Source organism: Adiantum capillus-veneris, chromosome 2 (genome assembly GCF_014529385.1).
Source record: "Adiantum capillus-veneris isolate H3 chromosome 2, ASM1452938v2, whole genome shotgun sequence".
Lineage (NCBI taxonomy): Eukaryota > Viridiplantae > Streptophyta > Polypodiopsida > Polypodiales > Pteridaceae > Adiantum > Adiantum capillus-veneris.
In genome coordinates, this window is record NC_140932.1 from 44,392,454 (window position 1) to 44,410,909 (window position 18,456).

Consider the following 18,456-nt stretch of genomic DNA (forward strand, 5'->3'; position numbering starts at 1 on the left):
TTCTATCTATTTATTTTATTTTAAGACTAACTTTAAGCATCAATGCCCATTTTATTGATTTGTATAAATTAGGTGAACTCTTTAATAATCAGCATAGATAGATAAAACTAAAAGCTGTCAAGCTATAAACAAAAGACAAAATGTCCTAAAAGCAAGTTGATTCAACAATTGAATGGTCAAACTCTTGCTTCAAAATTTGATATGCATCTCTATGCAAAGAGAGAGAATCGTATGCAAGGCTTCAAGAAATTGTCCATAGAACATGAGTTCGAAGGGTAGTAAAGAAACCCCTCTACTAACATGTTATGAAGGGGGGGAAAATAACACCTTGGTGCTTTTTTTCTAAATTGCAATAAAAAAACACTTTTGTAATGTAATTTTCTAGAAGTTCAAAAATTCTCTTCAACGCATTATCCTTCCATTTGAACTCTCATGGTACAGTTGCATTTTTGGAGGTGACCCCCCTAGCATTTGTTCTAAAGATAAAACAACATTCCTACATTCGTCGTCAGGCGATAAAAAAAACCATTATAGACCAGCTCCTCGTTCAGTATCTATAACATACAACCTCCCACTCTTGTGGACTTCAGTGAAACAAAGCCCATTTCCCATGGTAAAATCAAGGGCAGCTATGACAACAGAACCTTAGGGCATTCATTTGTTAGGCAGTGCTGAAGTTCATGAGTCTTGAAGCATTCTACACATTCTTGGGCTTGATCTGAATCGACAAATCATTATGCATGCAATGTTGTCCCATAACCATGTCACCCTTCGGTCTCAGATATCCCCTTGTCAAGACTCTATTAGCAAGCCATGTTTACCAAGAGTTGAGGTAAAAATGGCATTGCTTAAATCGGTAATAAGAGAGATCCAACGATATCTGGCACAATATATATAATCTGAAGCAAGATTCCTCGTTATCGCCGGTACCTGTATCGCTTGAAATTGAAGTAGACATGTAAAATACCCCTTTCAAACGTGCATTTAAAGCCTTTCTTGTGAGAGTATTCCCATTCCTTGTTGACAATGCGAAAGGCCTGCACCAAGTTTCATGTAGAATTTTAGTCTCGTACAGGTACAAAAAGTATGCACAATGACAAAGCAGTAAAGCAAAATACTCACTATATCTTCATAGGGCGGCCCAGCATTAAAGCGAATCAGACAAGTCTCTCCATTGCTTCCATCTTTCTCAATGTGATATACTGGAGCTCTTGTCTTATCCACAAGGTCAGGATAGAATATGTTGAACTTATAACCCTGAACAATTTTCGGCGGCGGGTTATCATGGTCGTAATGGGTTTGATTATACTTGTTCCATTCATAGCCAGTGTGGACACGATTGAAGTACTTGGGTTTCCTGGGTCGATATTTGTCATGCCACCAGTAAACCTGCATGGGTGAAAATATCCTAATCAGTTAGAGAGACGTGCACCTATTCAAAAACAAAGAAAAAAAGAACTTTGGCTCAGGCATCCTCAAACACTAAAAGGAACCATGAACTGCAAGCACTACCTGCGACTCCAGATTAACCTCCGCACCCGAGCCAAGGATAGCATCACCTTCATCCATACCACCCATAGCTTTCATGGCAAGTTCCCTTTCATGCATTGTCAGCTCTGCACTGTCGTCATCCCCCACAACAGAACCTGCTGCAGCCTCTTGCAACCTACGTTGCTGCTCTTCCAGTACCTCTGCTCGCTTGCGATCCTGTTTCAAATGTATTTGTTGGATCAACGTCTCCTTAAAAAAACAGAAACCTTGACCATAAGCATTTGTTTTCCTTACCAAATCTGCTTTATCAGCCTCTGGATCAACAACTTCATCTCCTTCAAAAGTATGTACCAGCTCCGGAGAGAAGGAACCAGGCTCGTCCTCAAAATCCTTGCCATCTTCCACAGCAGCAACTTCTGGCGAGTGTGGAGGCAATTCTAAAAATAAAAGCAAGTAGCATTTAAAACAAGCACATTGTACAGCTGAGTTTTGACATAAATCTTTGAATGTAATTTACCTTCAGACTCTTCCAAAACTTCATCCACCTCACGATTAGCCATATCGTCTACATATGGTGATTGTGCTTCCTCTTCCTCCATTTCTTCAACCCTATTCAAATGTTGCCGCAACAAATCTGCATGTATCTCTTTAAGCCGAGCCTGCATGAAACATAAGAGGTTCCTTAATGCCTTCGCTGTAAACACATCCTTCAACACATAATAAGCATAATCGATACAAGTTCGTCAGTTATACAAGATGCCCCTCTCCCACCAAGATTCTCTAATAAAACAAATGTGTAGATTCTTTGTGTTGAAGCATACCTTTGCTTTATATATATGCAGTCTCTTTAAGACAGCCTCCCAATACTCCACAACCTTCGCTCTGCCAGACTTCATTTCAAGCTCTATGCTGTCCTGCAGAGCTCTCAACTCATTATAGGTCTTCCCGTGCAATAATGTTTTCACTTCGCCTTCAACACTGTCATGCAGGCCCCTTTCTTCTGCAACCAACTCTGGAGGGGGCTCCTCTCCTCGTACACGAGCACGGTCAAGAGCATCTCTTTTCCGAGCTTCTGAAATTTCCCAGTCACAAACCACCATCATGGCCTGAATTAAGAAAAAAGCTTTTAGTGAATCACGAATCACGAGTATGATGCAAGGAGAACAATCTAAACAAACATTACCTCCCAGAATTCAATATGTGTTGGAGTTGCTCTGTCGAGGTCCAAGTGCATTTTGATATCATGCCTCAGTTCTTCCATCTCTTTCACTGTAAGACCCTGGAACCCCCACTTGACAAATCAGTTCTTGCCCAGCTCTCAGAGAAATTGTAATATTCTTTGAGCTATCTACACTTTCTGATTATCAGAAACCACCTTCCCAAAATGCATAAACAGACACCAGAAAGACTGATGAACTCAAGGCCGAAGTATGAAAATTGTGAAGTCTAACAAATGTGCAGAAGCAAAAGAGCAGTCCCTTAATTAAAAAAAGCACAGACTGATCTCTGACAAGCTCAGAGCAGTATCTTGAACACAAACTCCAATTGTACACTTCTCAACATGAATATTTGCAGACCTTATATATCTTGTATGGCTCATTAATCTCCACATCAAAATCATCTGAAAGGTTTAGATTTTTTGAAAGAATATCAATAGGCTTTGCCCTGCCATCTTTGAGCCGTATCTCAGATCGGACTTTGCTCTGCTGGAAGTGAAACTGAGAGCCAAAAACAACAAAATCAATTAATTATTCAATTTCTCTGCCTCCCTCCACTCTGGCACACAGTTTCAAAAACCACCTTTCTTACATGCTCAGTTGGTGGTGGTGAGGATGAGGATGATGGTGATGGTGATGGTGGTGGTGGTGGTGGTGGTGGTGGTGGTGGTGGTGATGACAACACTAACGAATGAGTTGAGCTATGGTGTTCACCTCCAGTATCTACTTACGTTTTTTGCCTCCCACCTCTAGACTCTAGTCTCTACTCATGTTTTGGATTCAGAAGCCTACAATCCTCCAGGTTTTTGGCTTGCTTCTATGGTCCCTTTTGCTTGGAGCCTACATCATTACTTTGAGGCTCCATCTTCCACTTTTTTTTCTTTGTCTACATGCGTTTGGCCATTCACATTTGTTTAGTTATGATGGTCATTGACTGATTGGTGTACCGTGTACAGATTTGAGTAGTGAGCTAGTCTTTAAATGCTAATTTCTAGAATTTTTATGGTTTCATGTTCCTGTATGAAGTTTTAAACATGGTGGTGTAGTATGTAGGCTTTTAACTTTTGAGTTTTAAGTATCATATGTAGGCTATCCGATGTATGGAATTTCCGGGGGTCTCACCCGTACTTATTCCGTACTTCCGTACCCATGTACATCAGACGTGTAGTTGACGTGTGGAAAAACATTGAACCCGACCACAGGTCCACAAGGGGTCAAATTACTGCGAGCTGAGCATCTATAAGCTAGGCAGAGTCACAAAGCACCAAGCAACCAGTTCACCCCATCATACAGAGAGCACACAAATTTGGACTTGTCACTCAATACCAGTAATATGTTAGAAGAGGCTGGCATAGTTCTGTTCTAATCTTTTCAAGAGCTCCTTATTTGATGTACACCTTTCTTTCCCAAAATACAGTACTAAATAGAGCTAGTTAAATGCATAGCATGCTTGTACATATGATGCGTAGAGTACTGCATTTTGAGCCCCTAGAAAAAGAGCTCCATCATCGATCCATGAGTGTGTAAATTTACAAGTGGGAAACCTCAAACTGAGCATGTACAATATGTTATCATTTAAATGGATTTTGCAAGAAAAGCACACCTCCTCCTCCTTTTTCTCCCAGTCTTGATACTCAGCTCTTGCCCGCTCTCTTGCAAGCATCGCCTGTTAAGGTAAAAACTTCAGTTCACAAGAGAGTAGCTACAATACCAAACTGTAAAATTTGCACAAAAGCATACTTACCATCTCCTCTTCATGGCGAGCCTTCTCAATTGCTCTCTCCTCTCTTCTTTTTTTGACCTTTTCAATCTCTGCCTATATAATAAGCATGAATAAGCATAAAAATATAAACAATCTCAAGTGCCAAACACTTCTTTTTTTTAAGATTACTCTTCCTGTTGATTTGTCAAATTTGATTCCATGCTATTTTTTTTCCTAGGGAGGTGGATTAAAACTCTAAAAGATTAGGCACACAAAAAATGTCTGGCCACGTAAATAATCTCCAAGAACAAGATTCCATGTAAACCAGGACGCTTCCTCCAGTAACTTGAGGAAAACTATCATTGAAACTAAAAAATAATCTTCAAGGACAATATTCCATGTAAACCAGGACGCTTCCTCCAGTAATTTGAGGAAAACTATCATTGAAACTAAACCAGGTAAGCACACAACACATTCTACTATGATGATGTGGTTGCTCTTAACCCAACAGCTAGTTCAATAAAGTTCACTATGCTTCTAAAGAAACTCAAAATGAAAACTGGCATGACAAGCAAGGCCTTTACAAAGCCACACTCTTCTAATAACCTCATTACGAAAATCACAGAACAAAGAGGAATGCAACATAAATATGCCACATACCAGACGTTCCTTCTGACGTTTCTTCTCAGCTTTTAGGGATACTTCAGTAGGTGTCACATTCTGAGCAAGGTCACGTTCAATCTTTTTTTTCCATATGAATCTGTAAACAAGATAATGATATTAGCATGAAGGTAAGGGGAAAGCTAATTATGCATCAGTATGAGAACACACAGGGAAAAGACAAGCGGAAAACAAAGGATTGAGGTCAAGAAGGGGGCCGTGGGGGGAAATGGGACGTGGTCACACAACAAGCCTTCAAAATTTCATAAGTATATTAAGCCATTTTATTACAATGCAACTTAACATTTTAAACTGTTGCCCATGTATTTCCAGTTAAATCTCCAAAACCTAGCAACAGAATGTGTACATATGAGGCTTCAAAACATACTTCTCGGTCAGATTGGAATCACCAAAAGGATTGCTATCGTTTGAGTAACCCTCAGGAGCTTGGGACTTCAACTTTCTTGAAACTTTGAGTGCCTGCACACCATGGACGATGCTTCAAAAGGGCTGATCTACAAATTTCTCAGCATGAAAAAAGTAGTTCAAAAAAATTATATGAATTTTTCTGTTTCATCTTGACAACATAAAGACCTACTTTCATCCTCCTTGTGCTAGTAAACTTCATATCATAGATACCACACCACTCAAAACAAATTGGGCATCGAGCACAATGTCGAAGGCTGGACTACTTAAACACAAGCTAAATTCTCTACCACATGAAAATTACACAAAACACAATCGGCAGCCCCCCAAAAGCTTGTGAGGACTCATGGCAGCTGTAGGGCCGTCTGTACCGCTTGATAATGTAGCATCCATGCGGCGTTGTGTGTCACCCCGTACGGCCAGATGCCGATGTGGCAACTCCTATGCCGGGTCAGTCCTGCTTTTGGGCGCCAGTTATTAAAATAACATATGTTTGAATGCTTTTAGGTCCTGTTGTAATTAGCAGAAGACTTGCTTTTTAAGGCCAGGCCGAGAAGACCTGAGGGCTAGGGCTTTAAAAACCATAACCTTACCCAACTTATAGAGCCCGGCTGAGGGGCCTATAAGCAGAAGTCTTGCTTTTTAAGGCCAGGCCGAGAGGACCCGAGGGCTAGGGCTTTAAAAACCATAACCTTACCCATCTTATAGAGCCCGGCTGAGGGGCCTAAACCCTTCAAATAAACCAAGGCGCAAATTTTGCTGACCTGGCTGCCGTACAGAAAACCCAGAAAACACTGAGGCTGCTGACATGGCAGTTGTACAGATTTCCACAATTTATAGACAACCCTGTGGGGCGCTAGCTTTTGGGAGCGGGAGCTTTTGGGTGCACAGTTTTTCGGGCCACAGCTTTTGACAGCAACAGCTTTTGGGGGCACCCTGTTTTTGGGGGCCCTTGCACGTTTAAATACAAAGCCAGGGCCTCTGCCTCAGCAGATTACCTTGGGAGTGTCACAAACGGGAGGAAGCTGCACAGGAATAAGCTGAAAATAAATGGAATATTGACCAAAAGAGATGAGGAGAAGATCGACTCAGTATTGGGGACCAGAAGATAGCTGGTCCATGTAAACCCCCCCGCCCCCAAGAAAATCTTTATTCAGTTACAAGCACAAGAACTTAGACTCGATGGTCGTTTTCTTCCCATTAGGGAAATTCGAGAGGTGAGCTCTCAATCCTTTTCTTGTCTTTACTCGGAGCCAAAAAGCTCCGTAGTCACAAAGTGATGACGTGGCACGCCCATCTGGAAGAGAAATGGCCAAGTGGACAAGAGAAGCTGAACCAACTAACCTAAAGAACTTCTAAGCACCGGTCGAGGGGCCTAACCCTAAAAATCCCAAAGCTTGAATTTTGAGGAGGATTTCCGTAAAACGTGCTGGCAAGTTTACGTGGCAGTCTGTACGAACAATGAAATGGCAGGATTATACGGATTTTCCCATGTTTTGGGATGAGGATGCCACGTGGCAAACTCTACAGATTTCCGCCGCAAATTACGCTGGCTATTTTTGCGCTAGCTTTTGAGAGCATATGCTTTTGAAGATTAGTGCTTTTGGGGCTCCCCTGTACGGCATCCCTTGTACTATTTATAAGCGCCCTTGGGGCATATGCTGGCTAATTTCAGCACTAGCTTTTGGGAGCATATGCTTTTGGGGATTAGTGCTTTTGGGGCTCTCCTTTTAGGCATCCCTTGTACTGTTTATAAGTGCCCCTGACCTCACTCTACAGAGCATCAGGACGCAAAGTCTGAGAGCAGAGGACCCTCGGAAGTTGTACTTTGCGACTCGTAATAATCAAGAAATACCGGAAGGGACGCCAGTCTTTGGAGACAGTGCTTCTGGGCGCAGAACTCCGTCGTGTCGACTCTCTCTCTCTCTCTCTAGTAAAGTTCACTGATTTTGTAGTTTTTGTTCGTGCGTTGCTATTGATTTCTCGCTTGGATTGTCCAAGCCTGTAACATGTAAAACGTTCTAATTCCGTTCCCAGAATCCCCAAGCATAGGTCGAAGCCTCCTTGCTCCTTCTTCACAATGGAGTACCTGCAAAAAAGCACAAACACCAACGTATTTACAAGCTTCACCTGTGGCTCCAAGTACGGAGAAGCGACCTCCGTACGTCGACTTCTAGCGATCACTTGCGACCTCTCGGTGGCAGAGTCTCCTTGATATAGCACTGGCAAATCTGGCCTGAGAGTGGAGCGTTAGGTTGCTTTTATACGCTCTAGAGGGGGGCAATAGTTGGCACCGCTCCCAAAACAATAGAGATGGATAAGTACGCTTGAATAGCAAGGTGTCACAAGACGGGCACCAGGTGCCAATAGAAAAGAACAGATTGAATAGACTTTTAGCACTTCAATAACAACTAAACTAAAAGAGAGAGAGAGAGAGAGAGCACACGCGACACGGAGTGGCGGAATTCCACCCCAGAGAGTATTGGCCCCAAACCTTGGCACCCTTTCAGTATTTCTTTATATTGCATCAACACAATACAAGCCGCTACTCCACGCTCTGCACCTTCTCAATAAAGAGTGCCAGAGAATGAGCCCTAGCCTCATATTTAAAGGCCCTAGGCCCATAAGCAGTTTACATGAAAAGCCTTAAACTCAAAAGCAATTGGTCCAAAAAGCATCTAGCCCCAAAAGCAACCAGTGCAATTTACAAAAATCTGTACAACTGCCACGTCAGCAAGCCAGCGCGAAATCCGAAAATTTGCCACATCAACAAGCCAACGTGAATTGCGATTATCTGTACAATCTGCCACGTCAGCAAACCAGTGTGAATTGCGGAATTCCCTACATCTACTACTTCTACTTCTTCACTTAGGGTTTAGGCCCCTCGGTCGGGATCTGCAAGTCGGCTCCGTTCTTCGGTGGCTTGACACGTCAGCAATTTGTGACACAAGGAGCTGGAGCTTGGTAGCGGATTGAGAGAGAGAGAGAGAGAGATTTGGGGCGCCCCCTTCTTGCCTTGCTTTATTTTAATGATTGGCTGTCCACTTATTAAGTGGACAGCCGGTCACCTTTTAAAAATAATGTGAACCTGTTTAAAAACTGACTTGTGAGCTGAAAATTGATGCTACACTGCACTTCCCAGGCATTCCTAGATGCAACCACATATGCAGGTGCAATGTGGACGTACATTTCCTCGCGGGAAAGCATCTACTTTTCCAGCAAGCACTTAAATATATATCCCCATTTTTTAAGAAAAAACCTTCTCATCAGAACCCATCTTTATTCTTGTTTCCTGATGGCTTTTATCAATTCCAGTTGATCTACAGTTCCTAACTTTTACAATTCAAGTATACACACTTAAATATCCTAATTTCAATAAATTGAAATTACTCAAAAAAATAAGAAAATAGTTCATTTAGCAACCTCCCTATGGCTTCTAAACATTTGTCCTAAACTATAGTGCTTGAACATATCCTTCCAAAATCTCAAGATAAGATGCCAATTCTTGCTTGGTCATCCAATGAGTATCTAAAGTAGAATAGTTCTTGAACTTTATACCAAATACTTCCGTGTAATCTTTCCGGAATTTAGTGGCCGCTCCCGATGATGAATGATCTACTCCGGTTGGAATATTTCTTTTGTTTCCTCAACCTCAGGAGGTTCCTTAGCAATAGGGTGACTTGGAGGTGGTCCCACATATGGCCCGAGTAAACCAGCATGGAAAACATTTTGGATCCTCCAATTAAGCGGTAGTTCTAATCAGAATGTCACGCCATTCACTTGGTCAATTATCTTAAAACGGCCCATAATAACGATTGGAAAGTTTTACCACTTTCTCCTTGTGAGTCGCTTGTTTCTTTAGTCTTGCCTTCGAAACTTAAGCAAGACCAGTTGATCGACTATTAAGTCCAAATTCCTTTTGTGCTTGTCTGGCAGCTTTCTTATGCTTTTCCTAAGAGCATAAAAATGCTCTTTTAACTTGCACGTAGGGCGTGTCGATATGCCGAACAAACTCACCCGTTGCAAATATCTTATCCTTAGTTAAAATGATCGGTTGAAGCAAAGGCTTACCGTAAAGAATCTCAAAGGGTGCCTTCCTCGTACGGTATTGTTATACGCGTACTCGATAGGATTTAAACATATCCAATATTGTGGTATTGGCGATCTCACTATGCCCATCCATTTGGGGATGGTATGTAGAGGAAAAATCCAACTTTGTGTCAAGGATATCAAACAAAGCACGCCAAAAATTTCCTGTCATGCAAGGATCTCGATCACTCACAATAGACTTGGGCATCCCATGATGCTTGAGAATCTGTGCTAGAAAAATCTTAGCCATATAATCCACTTTGATTGTTTTCCGGACTGGAATAAACTTTAAAGTGAGCTTGCTTGCTAAATCTGTCCAGAATGGTCCAGATCGCATCATTTCCAATCTGAGTCTTTGAGAGGTCTATGATAAAATCCATGGCAAGATTCTCCCAGGGTTGATCAAGCACAAACAAAGGTTGGAGTAACCCAGACGTTTTATGCCGATCGTACTTGACTTTTTGGCAAACCAAACATTTTGTGACATACTAATCGATGTTTGCTTAAGGCTTGGTCAAATTACGTACCTTTCCAATGCTAGGGTCATAGGGAGAATACCCCCGTGACCTGCATAAGGCGAAGCATGTGCTTCATCCATTATTTTTTTCCTCAATGGCACCGCCACGCAAATTGCTTGGTCGTGGTAGTGGTAACCATCCCAAATTGAATAGGGATATTCATTCTCTCCGTTCGATAACTTGCTCCAAATAAGGGAGAAGTCTGGGTCGTTCAGGTACAAATCCAGAAGTAATTCCAGTTCTCGATGATATACAAAAGTAATTCCATTCATCCTTGGCCGTCTAGACAGTGCGTCCGAGCCACATTCTTACTCCCATCCACATGAAGGGTCTGGAAGTGAAACATAGACAAGAAGTTGGCCCATCGCATTTGCTTCTCAGATCATTTCCGTTGCATGAAAAAATACCATAAACTCTAATGATCGATTTTGATCACAAAATTTGCTCCTAGAAGATGATGCTTCCAGGTAGACAAGGCGTGAATCACAGTCATAAGTACCTTCTCGTAGATCAAGGTATGCAATTCTGCATCCTTAAGCCGTCTACTTTCATAAGCCACTACATGGGCTTCCTCGTTAAGCACTGCGCCGATGCAGTCACCCGAAGCATCACAGTGAACTTCGAATGGTTTCCTTAAGTCTTTTGCACTATCAAAATAGGACCATGGCTTAATAAATACTTGAGTCTGTCAAAGGCTCCTTGTTGTCCATCGAAAGGGAATCTTCTTCCTTGTTAGGTCATGAAGTGGTCCCGCTACATGAGCAAAGCCTTGGATACACCTTCGATAATAGGAATACAATCCCAAAAAGCTACATACATCATGTACCATAGAGGGAGTTGGCCAGTCTTGTACCACCTAGATCTTTGTTGGATCCATACTCACTTAGTTGTGAGAGACATATGACTGAGATAGCATTACATTTCCTCTTCGGTTTTTGAAAAATCGAGTATGTCATCAAAGAACACTCTTGTAAAAGCTCAGCATGGGCTGAAAATTCGATCCATTATTCAGTTGAATGTGGCAGGAGAAAGGCATTACCAAAAATTCATAAAGTCCAAGATAGTGCGAACAGCAGTCTTATGGACATCCTCAAGAGCGATTCGTATATGATGATACCCGCTCTTTAAGTCTATGCGATGCTTGCACCCTGCCAACTGATCGAGAATATCATCAATCCAAGGGATTGAAAAGCAATTCTTGATAGTGATCTTGTTTAGAGATAGGTAGTCTATGCACATTTGAAATGTGTCATCTTTCTTCTGCAGCAGTAAGACTGGAAAGCAGTAGGGCGAAGTACACGGTTGTACTAGTCTACTAGACCTTTTTTCTAAAAGCTCGTTAAGTTGCTTCAAAATTTCCTCTTGTTGAGCAAGACGTACCCTGTAAGGGGGTTGGTTAGGAGGAGAACTACCCAATACGAGATCAATACGAGTCTATGCACGTTCAAAATGTGCCATCTTTCTTCTGTAGCAGTAAAACTGGAGAGCAGTAGAGCAAAGTACTCGATTGTACCAGACCTTTTTCCAAAAGCTTGTGGTTGCGAAATTGGCTTTATCTGACAGAAGAATAATTCTAAATGAATTATTAGATTTATAAGTGAGAGGGTTTTCTCGCTTGGAACACCAAGGAAAAATAATTCTAAATGAATTATTGGAATTTTAAGTGAGAGGGTTTTTCTCACTGGAGACATCCGAGTACAGACTATTCCTAGTGCGTCATTCAGAGTAATGACGGGAGCATTGTGAAAGGGAATATATGTAAGGCCACCAGGAACGGGTACTTGTGATGCGTCACATCGAATGGGTGACAGGGAGCATCGGGAAGAAGTATCCGACCATCCGGGAACGGATATCTCTGATGCGTCATAGGATGGGTGACATAGAGCATCGTGAAGGAGATTGTACCGTAAGTTCGGTAGAAAAGGACTAGGTGATGGGTATTCCTGATGCGTCTCAAGGTGGGTGACGGGTGCATTTGAAAGGGAATATCCATAGTCGGGAGGAAATTCCGAACTGTGTTGGAATTGTGCACAAGGAAAAGCAAGCACTTGAATGAAGATGGGTTCAGAGGAAACTTTGAGGAAAAACAGATGCTTTCTAAGAAAGCGGGATTGCTTTTCGGGAAAGCAGATGCTTTCTCGCGAGGAAGTCTATGTCTGCATTGCAACTGTGCATGTGACTGCATCCAGGGACGCCTGGGAAGTGATGTGAAAGCATTGTTTTTAACTTATAAGGTTTTATTGAGTTTTTGGGCAGGTTCAGACTATTTTAAAATACGCCGGCCGCCCACTTAATAAGTGGGCAGCCATCTGATAAATAAGGCAACAGATCAGCCAGAGTTTTCTCTTTCTATTTTTCTGGCAGAACAGCGGGAAAAAAAAATTAATTAAAATTATTTATTAAAAAAATTTATTTATAAAAAAAAAAACACGGCCGCGATCTCTACGCGAGCAGCTATTTGTGCCCGTGGCTAGGAGCTATAAAAGCATCACATGCCCTCACTCAAAGAGGAGGACCAATCTTTGCAAGGAGGAGATGCTGCTGTAGATTCCAGCCGTAAAGAAGACGTTGCCGGTGATGCCCATGGCTACCCCAAGTGTACTAGATGTCGCCAAGACCCAGTGCACGAGTTCCCTCACAAAGAAGTGCCTACGAAGCGTGTTTCCATCGCGACAAGTTGCTGTTTTTCTCTGTTTTCAGCCCATAAACGTCGTAGACAGGGCTGATTTACAAGAAGGAACCCGAGAACACACCTCTTTTGTGTGTAGGATTGGAAGAGAGGATTTTCTATGGAGAGATCTCTTCCGGGGAATTGCTTTTCGAGAACAGAGTTGCGTTTCGAGCGTCGAGACTTTGAAGGTAACGGTTTTCATGTTATGAACTCTGAGTATTTGTTTGCAGGTGTACTTCCTCTTAGTGAGGGAGTAGGAGCAGAGGAAGGTATGAGCCTCTATAGGAGAAAAGCGCTCTGAGGAACTAGAGCCAGATCAGCCCAAGGGTTTCGTACCCGAGTTTGGGAAGTAGATCCACGGATCGGAGAGAGGTAGTCTCTCAAGTTGGGATCCGGAAGTTGGGATTCCCAAGTAAGGACTTCGTGTCCGGGAAAGCAGAGTTGTTCTGCGGGAAGAGGACTCTCGAAAGAGAGTTGGAAAAGAGTTGCAGGGATGCCATGCCCTGAGTCTGGAAGGTGAGATCCAGAGGCGAGAACCTTGATTCTCAAGGAATTGGAATAAGGAACGGAAGTTCCTTGGAATAGGGTTTTGCCCTAGGAATCGGAAGCTGAGGCTTCCGGGAACCATCAAGTCTTATTCTAGAACGAACGTGGTAATACGTTCGGTTCAAGTGCTTGTATAGACTTCTCCTCAGTAATAAAGATACTTTATGGGGGGGGGACCAGCCCATCTTCTGGTCCCCAGTACTGTGTCGATCTTCTCACTCTATCTCTCTCTCTCTATCTATTTCTCTCTATATCCTCTGGCTTCAATATTAAGTGATAAATTTTATGTATCCGAGTATATTTTATATTGCTATGCGCTCCCGTTTGTGACAAAGGTATCAGAGCATGGTCTCCTCTCTTTCTCTGTAAAGGAGGACGACTCTGGGAAGATACGGGAAGAAGCCATGACAAGCCAAGAGAGAAGTAAGCAGGCGGAACCCTAAGTCCTGCAAGGAAAAGCTCGCAGAGTTGGAAAAAAAAAAAAAATTCTCTCTACAAGAAGTTGATACAAGGCTTGGGATTCTCTGAGAAGGCGACAAGAGCATGATGCTCAAGAACCTAGAGAATCTCAGGAGCGGAATGCTCAAGATACTTCAGAACCCAGAAGATATCCATGAACATCAATCTAGAACCGTCATATCGGGAAGGATATGAAGAAGGTCTCTAGACCTAGAAACACTCCAGTCAAGTTTGATACTTTTGACAGAAGGGAAGATATCCTGAAAGCTACTGCTTTTATTCGATAGTTTGAAGTTGCCTTTGCAAACGGCAATTTCTGAGAAGGGTCGAAGGTGAGGCATGTGACCAAACACCTGAAGGGGATTGCAAGTACTTGGTGGTATACCAAAGCTTTACAAGGAACTTACAACAAGACTTGGATTCAATTCAGCGGACAAATTTTTTTCCTCTACGTTTTGAGGAAGGCATTCAAGAAGATTGGGATTGGTTTGCCCAATAGGAACACGAGCGAGTAAAAGCAAGTAGTGGTTCACTCTTGCTAAGGTAGCTCCATTCTTGATCCTCTCTAAGGAAGGAAAGATGAACAAATTCAACAAAGGACTTTTGCCCGAATTTTGTAAATGTATCTGCAAGATACTTTGCAGCAGATGGTGGAGTCACCAATATAAAGCTGAAAGTGTACACCTTAGTGTACATAGAATCCAATCCCCGTGGTGAGACGGGAAACATTGAACACAGAAAGTTTGGAGTAAGGGAATTAAATCTAACTCCTGAGTTCTTGAATAGAAGACCCGTGAACTTTAAGTGAGAGGGCAGGTTTTTAATCAAAGTTACATCTTTGAGGAAATCATAAAGTGCATTATGCTTGTTTGCTCTTTTGCACGAGGTATGGTTGTGTCTAACCAGGACAATCACTCTCGAGTGTTTATGAGAGTAAGGTTGAGTCAGAACATTGTTTATACGATGAACTGCTTTGCTTAACCATCCGGAAGGTCCATGATTGATCTGGTATCCGGTAGTTCTCCAACAAATTACCTGTTATTGCGGGTAGAAAATTATGAAGAAACCATTCTGAGTTTTCAAGCAAAGAAAAGCTTTCATGAAGCTTGAGTACTCTTTAAGCCCACACCCCCTACCCGGTAAGGGAAGATATGGTAGTGCTTTTTGCAAAAGTAAATGAAGACTCTCTTTACGAGGGAAGGAATAAGCGACGACCACGGCCTGTGCTTGAGGAATCCAAGGATTAAAATCCTAGATTATTTGATGAGCGGGTTTTGCTCTAAGATTGAGCCTAGAGATTGTCAGGTTGAGCGTCTTCGCTCTAAGGATCTTACGAAGGGAAGGTAATTTCCGAGGTTCATTGAAACTCTAACACAGCGTAAGAATTATGTACACTTTTGAGTACATTGATAACACACGAAGATGCAGACCTATGCCAAGGAACTGGAAGAGAGTTTGTTATACTCTCTTGAGCGTCTTTTTGCGCGCAAGGATATTCCGACACGAGAATCTCTATTTGAGATGTGTTTGGTAGAAGGAATTTGAGTTTCTCTACGGAGAAGAGGTTTTCTAATGGTCGTTGATCATTGAGTACGCTATGTGCTTTTACCATTACAGTAGCAACTTTTGGTTGCAGTATATGTTTCTTCGTGAGCAGGTCAAGTAGCATTTACACGCTGCTGGAATAAATTCGAACTATTATGTTCGTAAGAGTAAAATTTACCAACCGTTTTAAAAATGGTAAGAATTACCTTAACCACATATGGGAGAACATCATTGAGATCTAAAGCGTGTTCGCCCTTAAGTGGGCCGAGTTTGAACTTATGTTCACAGAATGATATGGCTAGAATTTTATTTGCCTAAGATTTTGCGAGGAGTCCTAGATGCTTGCAAGGATGGCCTCTGCTGAGCAAGACTTCCCTGTAAAGGGGTTGGTTACGAGGAGAGCTACCCAGTATGAGATCAATGTGATAATCTTCCGAACGTTCTGAAGGTAGCTTATCCGAAAGAGTGTCTGTGAAACAGTCCTTATACCTTTCACTAAATTGAAAACGTTTAGTTTCCAAACTAGAGAGCGAATCCTCATTAGTTTATCCTTTTCGCATGCAAAATCAAGTAAGCGGAAATGCACTTCTTTATTTCCTTTTTAATGGAGATATGGCTTAAAATAGGGAATAGACAATCCCTAGCTTCAACAAAAATTTAATGTTCTTGCCCTCGTACTCAAAAGCGAGGATCTTTTCCACATAATTTGGGACCGGTTGCATACGGTAGTGCCATGGCATTCCCAAGATGATATCACATATGAAACGAATACTCAGAGAGGATCTCCCGGCTACACAGACCGCCTACAGACACTCGTCTAACGAACCACCCAACCATAGCCACCATCCGGACCCCCATGCTGGGCCAGCGTCCGAGGACATAGCGTGCACCTGTAAGACCGAGCATCCCATACCGCCTAGCCTCACCTCCTCGAGGTGACCTCGCGCACTCCTAGCCTCCTGGGTTAACCACTGGCACTCTATCAGTGGGGTCGATAACTACAAATGAGGCCTCGGCCTCCATCTATAAAAGTGGTCAACCGCAGTGGCCGGGTTCACACTACGTCTGCTCGAAAATCGGACACCCATCCCGATGGTGTCTTAGACTAGATCCCCCTCCTGTAAGCGTAACATGAGATACTTCTCCCCTCTCATCAATTGTCACGCGACACATCCAACCCTATGTGTCCGTGGACAAGCTACAACATAACAGGGTTCGGTCAGTCCCGTCGGTCTAGATTTAGAAGTGAGCTAGCACTTTTGTGAGTCTGTTCGCAGACCGTGCATGACCGATCACTTAGTGTAGATGCATATCCTCTGGTTGCACACAGCATGATCATAAGCATTCCCATCAGAATCCATCAGAATCCTTCAGGGGAATTTTCCAGTGCATTTAGCCTATTTTACCTATTTTTGACATTTTTAACTTATTATTTTTAAGTGACTTTTGTTGGAAAGTAGGTAGGGCAAAATGAGTAAGTTTGTATATAAGCAAACCTAGACTAGCACTATTTGGCAGAAGAGGCAACAGGAGCAAAGCTCAGTAGGTAACTTCTCAAGCAAGAACTTGGTGGTCTCCCCTCCAAGCAAGAAGGACTCATCCCTAGCGTTTTCCATTTGCATCATCGCCAAGCAAGTCCCAGCCCTGGCGTTTTTGCAACAAGTAGTCACCGCAAGCAGATCTTCACCGCAAGAGTCTCATGCATAGCGTTTTTCAACACTAGCTTCATCGCCGGCAAATCTGCAACATCAGCGTTTTCAGCCTTGCCATCGCCATCCACAGTCCCATGCCTAGCGTTTTTTATCCCAGCATACCTAGCGTTTTTGGAGATCCCTGACCTAGCGTTTTCAAAAGGTACAACCTCAGCATCCAGCGTTTTTCAGCCATGAAAAACCTGCAGATTCAGCCTGGAAAGACTAGCAGATTCAGCCTGGAAAGACTAGCAGTTTCAACCCATAAGAACCTCCGTTTTCAGCCCTAAAACCAGCAGAATTTCAGCGACAAAGACCTACAGAAACAGCCCCCAAAATCAGCGTTTTTGGATTAGCCGCAAATTTCAGCCCATAGCGTTTTTGGACAGCAGATAAAAGATTGCAGATTTCAGCCCTTAGGTCGGTGTCGTCATCCCCGTCGTCATCGTCGACATAGCCTAGACTTGCATCAGTCACATGCATCCGCATTGTACCAGTTTGTGCAATCATAAGTAGACCACTCTCGCCGACGAGAGTGGGGCCTTCGGAGGAGGGTTTTACGTCTCTGGTGTCGTATCTCTCTTCTCTCTCTATCTCTCAGTCTCATACACATGCACGCACAATGTCCATTCACTTGTTTGTCATCATAGCACTCTCTCATTAAGAACGGAAGGCTCTACCTTCCATAAGAACGAAAAGGAACCTTGAGCACAGTTCGGAGCACTCATCTTGAGCAAAGTTCAAACATTCATTCCGCTACACCTTACATCAATGAAGTAGGAATATTGAGCTTTTGTCACGAGGACGTGGCAACTACTAACCTTAGTTGTTGGTTTCTTTCCAATGATTTTTGTTTAATTTTTGCGACCCTCTTTTTGAAGTTGCAAATGGTCGGACATTGTATGGCCATTGTGAACGGTAGTTTCACCCGCACACGGGAAGTTGGTCGGCACTGATAACTCGTAAAGTAAAAGGATGTCTAGGCTCAGTTCAAGATCATGTAAGTCCCTCCGTTGCACTAGCAAGTTGGTGGATACTAGCAAGTGAACTCAATAAAGACATAAAGTCAAGGTGGGATCACCAACAGAAAGTATCCGACAGTTGGGCCACATTGCACTTTTGGATGCGGCCCCAATGAGGATAGATGGTCAGATGACCAGTGGGAGCCCAACGGAAGCATCTCCTCAAAATTAGGGATCTGCTATTTTGGGCCGTGAAATGTGTTCACGTCATTACCTTCGGTATGACGAGGAAACATTTTATTACTCTGCTGCAAAGTCAATTGATGCACCAGTTGAGAGATTTTTAAGCAGGAAGCCCAATGCGGAAAAATTGCATGTATGAGTGCCAAGTGGCACAATTTGGTCAATTTACCAAGTCTGGAAGAAGAGAACTCGTAATTGACTCTTTGGAGCAGTTTTGGAGGCTGATAACTCTGATT

General features: G+C 42.8%; 1 protein-coding gene across 1 annotated transcript in view; it reads right to left on the reverse strand.

The window, feature by feature from the left end:
• Positions 1-396: 396 nt before the first annotated feature.
• LOC147462684 (cactus-binding carboxy-terminal, cactin) overlaps positions 397-18,456 on the reverse strand; it is a 40,994-nt gene continuing 22,934 nt past the window's right edge. The window contains exons 2-13 of the mRNA XM_086484855.1: positions 5,459-5,550; positions 5,071-5,170; positions 4,453-4,524; positions 4,312-4,374; positions 3,069-3,209; positions 2,675-2,770; positions 2,313-2,597; positions 2,009-2,150; positions 1,786-1,928; positions 1,513-1,707; positions 1,123-1,389; positions 397-1,037 (exon numbers count right to left, since the gene is read on the reverse strand). Coding sequence (XP_086340981.1) covers positions 918-1,037; positions 1,123-1,389; positions 1,513-1,707; positions 1,786-1,928; positions 2,009-2,150; positions 2,313-2,597; positions 2,675-2,770; positions 3,069-3,209; positions 4,312-4,374; positions 4,453-4,524; positions 5,071-5,170; positions 5,459-5,550 — 1,716 coding nt within the window. The 3' untranslated portion in view covers positions 397-917. The remainder of the gene's footprint in view (positions 1,038-1,122; positions 1,390-1,512; positions 1,708-1,785; positions 1,929-2,008; positions 2,151-2,312; positions 2,598-2,674; positions 2,771-3,068; positions 3,210-4,311; positions 4,375-4,452; positions 4,525-5,070; positions 5,171-5,458; positions 5,551-18,456) is intronic.